Raw genomic sequence first — 5,429 nt, 5'->3', positions numbered from 1 at the left:
TCTTGGTCAGGTCCTCGCGCGAGTGCTGCCGCGAGAGCGACTTGAAGCTGTACTTCAGGTAGTCGAAGTTCATGTCCGGCGACTCATGGCCCGGCTGGTGCGACGGGCGGGTCGAGGCTGAGATCGATGCAATGGCATCGCTGGGCAGACCAAGCTCAGGCATAGTAGCTACAATTGGATGGCAGAGAAAGGGATTGGCGAGTGGGTTTAGCTGGGTAAGCAGATGGCGGCTTCAGAGAAGGGGTGGTGGTGGGCGATGATAGCACAGGTGTGGGAACAGTACGTTTTTTTGGAATGGATAAGCTGACTCGGGGGCCTGGTGCAAATAAAGGTGTGTGTGAGAAAAAGATACGGTGGGCTGAGCAAGAGGTTTTGGAAGGAGAGGGGCTAGAATCAAATGTCAATGTCGTGAAACTGGGCCCTGGGTGCGCTGCTCCGCGCTTTTATAGCGTCATCGCCAGCCGATGGAAGATGCAACACCTCCGCCTGGAGCTAACGGGCTGCAAAAAAAAAAACGCCCCTTGTCCCACTCCTCGGCGTCATTGCTTCCCAAACTTGCCGCTATCTCTTGCAAACCATGGCAATATGCCGAAAGGAGACGGGGCAGCAGCATGTAGGACAGAGCCAAAAAGGAGCAAGGCTCTCAAATCACACGTTGCTCAGAGAAACTGCTCAGAGGCGCGCTCTGTTCCTTGGGCGGATGCGCCGGTAGATAACAACGGAGAAATATGCTGTTACGGGCTCTGAGATTCACTGGCAGGGGAGGCCGGCAATCCAGTGCGCCAAAAGAGATGTCCAGCACAAAATTCACGGGTGACTTCAGTGGTCGCGATGGTGATCAGTCAGTAAAATATCCTGCTGTCACTGTGACTCACCTTGCGGTGGCTCCAGCTCGTACGAAGGCCGGCGCGGCAGGTCCTGCTTCTTGCTGTTGGCGGGTGACATGGCGGATGTTAGCACGGATCCTGGCGGCGCAGAGATGGTGTGGGGAATTAATAGATTTCTTGCAGGTGGAGGAGGCTGCGAAGGTGGTTTCTGTGACTGCTTCTTTGCTGGATAAATAAAAATGGCGCCTGAAAGGGTAGAATAACCCGCTGCAGAAGGGCGAACAGAACGGAGGAATGGAGAGGTGGTGCTGGAGTCTTGCTTGGCGTTCATCCTGACTCCGTGTCGCTCCGTCGGAGAATTTATATACCTGGCCAGAAATGCATCCCGTTGCATACCAGGCAGCTGTTCGGGCCCTACGCATCCACCGAATGCGCATCAACCACCACCGGATGGACAAGGGTGGCTATTCCTAGCGCCAATTCCGTCACCGCGTGCAGCTGGCGGCTGCATTCACACATCGTGCCCTGTGAGCTTTCTCAATTGCACCTCGCTGTCGCTATCTCGCCACAAGCTTCGCACGTGAATTCCTTCGACGATAGGATGCTCCCAGCTAGTGATTGTCTGTGAACGCCGCACTGTCTGACACTACCGTCCTGTAGCGCAGCGGAAAGATTCTATGGAACAGATTCAGGTCTAATTTTTCTAATGCAAGCCGTGCATCCCCTTCCACAGCCCCGCCTTATTGGCCTGTCGGAGGATTTCGACAAGTTTGTCCAAAAATGGCCTGTGTACTTTAAGCGAAGAGAAAAAGCAGCAGACAATCCGCTTCCCGCTGTGTCGCCGAGTCTGGGGGGTCAATCCGCACTCCAAAACCGGCTCTCGGGTTTCGCGGGTCCTATCTAGGCTGCCGGATATTAGCCTCTGGGCCTACGGCCACTACCGGTGTGCGCCGAATTTGTTGTCTATCCTTCACACTACTCTGCAGATGCATGCGTTGAAAGTGGTCGGGATACAGCGAAAATAAGCGCTGGCAATCGAGCACCGAAATAGAGGCTGCCCATGTCACTGCGGTGAAAAAAGACATGTGCAGCTGCAATGGCCATGTGCGCCAAAAAAAATTGTCATGGCAAATGCCGCGCGCACAAAAAATAAAAAAGTCGCTGAACGCCGTCGATGCAGCTGGGAATCGACTGGCTGATAATCACCGACATGTTGAGATTGGCGTGTGGGTAATGTGTTGATGTGCACTACCGCTGCTGGCGCTCCACCCATGTCACATGAACCATAGTCAGCAACACTGCGGCGGCGCTGCCCATTCTTCGCCCCTTTGCCCTTCCACTGCTGCAGTTGCTGCCGCTCGCTGGCCATGCGCCAAATAGGATGTGCTCGTTGGTGGGAAAAATGACTATCGCTGTTGCGCTCTCGGGCAATGATGGCATCGTGGTCGTACTCGGCCTGCCCAGATGCACGAATCTGCGAAGCAAAGGACATCCGCTGCTCATGGCCAGCACGTCCGATTGGCTGTAAAATCCCCACCCGCTGCAGCAGGACTGAGCTCCTTATCGATGTCACTGGGCAGGAACAGCAGGTCCATCAGGTTCACATCTTGCCAGAGTCACTATCGTGTTGGTATCAATGGATCTACTCAAATCTACTTGGGGTCAGGGAGATCCTTGAACTTCAGCGTGCACGACCAGTGCGGGCTCTTGGTCTCAATCGACTCCTCCTCGGGACACCAGCACTTGTCGTTGGCCTTGCCCTTGGGACAGTTCCACAGCGGACCGTGGTAGTACCCAATGTCCTCGAACCAATGCACCTGGTTCTTGTTCAGGAACATCGCCACTGCAAGCGAATGCACTGGCGCATCGCCCCAGCGCTCGTAGAAGAACCCGCCCTCCTTGTCCAGGTAGTCAAAGTACGACAGGTACTCTTCGGACCGCAAAAAGTCGAGACTGGCAATCTCAAAGTTGGACCAGAAGTGGCAGCGGTTGTAGCCGCCGTCCTCATCGGTAACAAACTTCATCAGGTTAGTCTCAGGGATCAGATCCTTGCGTCTGTCCATGTAAGCCATGGTGGTCTTCCACAGCGTCGGGATCGTTTCGACAACCTCCTTGATCGAAATCGTAAAGCCGTACTTTTTGTTGTTCTTCTCCATGAACAGGAACGGATCGTAATCGATCTCGCATCCAAACTTGACTCCAGGCTCCACACGCCAGTACCACTTGTACTTGTCCATCAGCGGGTGGCGGAAGAAGAACCCAGACTCGTACCGGCACATGTGGCGGTAGCTCTCATGGCCGCCATAGATGACCTTGCGCTCGGCCATGTCCTTGCGCACCTCAGCAGCCTTCGTCTGGTTGATCCACTCGGGATACGACCAGTGCTCCTTCGGGATCAGCCCAAACTCGGCCACACCAGTGACAACCTTGCTGATCTTCTCCTTGAACTCATCGCTGAACGGCTCGTTGTTCAGGAATACGTACGGGTAGTGGTACTTGCGGTTGAACCGGTCCTCGAGCTGAACCAAAGTCTCACGCAGGTCCTTCAGATCCTTGTTACGTGTCAGGATGACGAACGCTGCGCTGGTGCGCTCTGTGGTCGCCTCGATTTGCTTCACCTGCATGGTCTCTGTCACCTGCTCAACCTGTGTCTGGACCTCGGTCTGCGTCTGCGTCGTAGTGACAGCCTCGGTGCGCCGCGCCAGCTCGGCCTTGCGAAGGTCGCCGGCGTGGTTAAAGTCGTTGCGCAAGTCTCTCCACACAAACAGCAGCCCTATGACGGCAATGAATAGCAGCACCGTGCTGCGCAAGTCGCGTGCCATTTTTTAAAAAGATTCCCAGAAAATAGCGAGTGTAATTTTGCGAGATGAGATGCAAAGAAGGAGCCCTTGCAGTAACTCGGCGGTCCTGAGTTTGAAAAGAATGGCGGTCTAAAAAGCAGTTGCCGCAAGGAGCAGGCAAGGCCCTAACAGAATAATCGGGTGCTGATCTTCTAATTTTCACGTGCTGCAAATCGAAGCACGCTGGTACTGCTGCTCGCACACCCGGGTGGGTGCAAACCAACAAGTGCGACAGCATCAGCTTCCCACATCTGGTGGTGCCAATTAATCTATACCACGACACCACCACCAGGTATACGTGCCGTCCGCTGCTTGTTCGCTGCATACTCTAAATTTTCAGTGTATTATTTACATTTTTCCTTCTATTTATATCCCAGCCCAGCACTGTGTTTTTATTGCCTCCAACAAACAAGCTTCCAACCTTCAAAAAGGGGGAGGGTCTCAGTCTCGAGCCGGAGCAACAACAAAAACACCTGGCCTCTTTTTCTTACTTTTCTACCTTCTCCATTTCGGCCAAGCGTCCTCCTTCTTCTCTTTCTCTCACTCTTTATTTAATATTAATTCCTCGCACACGAAAGCAGCCAATGGCAGACACTGCTATTTCAGCAGGCGAATTCCCTACCCAGCATCGGGAACATTTGCCTAGACAGCAGCCACAGCAGCCGCTCCGGCGTAACACGACGGCGACAAGCACGCCTACAAGCACAGCAGCAGCACCGCCTGCTGGAGGCAGCGCTCCGCCGGCAATGGTCGACACGGCAAAGTATCGATCAAGCGTGCGGCCACTGAGCATGACGGTGGGCCCTCGCGACGCAGGCGGGATGGGCAGCATGGGCCCGCACCCAGGCGCAGGACACCTGGCGCGGGTAAATTCAACCGGCAGCGGCGTGCGCACAGGCACAGCGTATGACCGGCAGCAGTCGTACTTGCAGCAGCGAGCTAGCGGCACACCTGACGAGCGGGTGTTCAACGCCAACGGGCAGCAGGCAGCAGCGGCCAAGGTTGCAGCAGCGGCAGCAGCGGGCATTGTGCCACATCGAGAAGTGCACTATGCCAATGAGTATCCGGCTGCACCCGCGGCGCCACAGCCTGTGCATCGAAGCAGCGGCAGCAGCAGGCGCATGGTGGGCCCGTACCAGCTGGCAAAGACCATTGGCGCAGGCAGTATGGGCAAGGTCAAGGTTGCGCTCGACATTCGCACAAATAAGCGGGTATGTATCTACTGTGCTAGCATGCCAAGAGATTGCCACCACTAGTGTTGCATATAGCTGATATCTCCGTCATCCATGTCCGTTGTAGGTGGCCGCAAAGATCATCCCGCGCCAACAGCCAGACGTTCCTATCTACTTTCCTTCTGGATTCGACACCACAGCAGCAGACAGCTCCGAGAAAGCAGTTGCAGCATCAGTACAGATACCGCCGGGACCCGTTGACCCGGCCATTGAGCCCTGGCGGTCGTGGCTTATTCCTCTGGCCCTCGAGAGCCGGCCCGATTTGGCTGAGCAGTCTGGGTACCCAGCCCGCGTCCCACGCAAGCTGCGGCTTTCTGCAGCCGCGCGAGCGGTTCACCACCAAGGACCGCGAGCGGCGTGAGAACAAGGACATTCGTATTGTGCGCGAGGTAGCAATCAATCGGCTGCTGCACCACCCAAATATCTGTGTGCTGCACGACGTGATAGTGCACCCAAACCACTACTACATCTTCCAGGAGCTGGTCTCTGGGGGCCAGATGCTGGACTACATCATCAGCCACGGCCGCCTG

The 5,429-nt window shown here is 55.4% G+C and overlaps 1 protein-coding gene across 1 annotated transcript; it reads left to right on the top strand.

Annotated features, from left to right (window-relative positions):
* Positions 1-4,788: 4,788 nt before the first annotated feature.
* DL89DRAFT_229744 (Pkinase-domain-containing protein) lies at positions 4,789-5,429 on the top strand (the record flags this gene model as incomplete). The annotated part of the gene is made up of 2 exons (XM_040884890.1): positions 4,789-4,878; positions 5,187-5,429. Coding segments are annotated over 2 exons (333 nt in total), but the record flags the coding sequence as incomplete, so codon positions are not given.

Source organism: Linderina pennispora, assembly GCF_002104995.1.
Source record: "Linderina pennispora strain ATCC 12442 chromosome Unknown DL89scaffold_105, whole genome shotgun sequence".
Classification (NCBI taxonomy): domain Eukaryota; kingdom Fungi; phylum Kickxellomycota; class Kickxellomycetes; order Kickxellales; family Kickxellaceae; genus Linderina; species Linderina pennispora.
The sequence above is the reverse complement of the archived record's forward strand: the minus strand, read 5'-3'. Positions and strand labels throughout refer to the sequence as shown.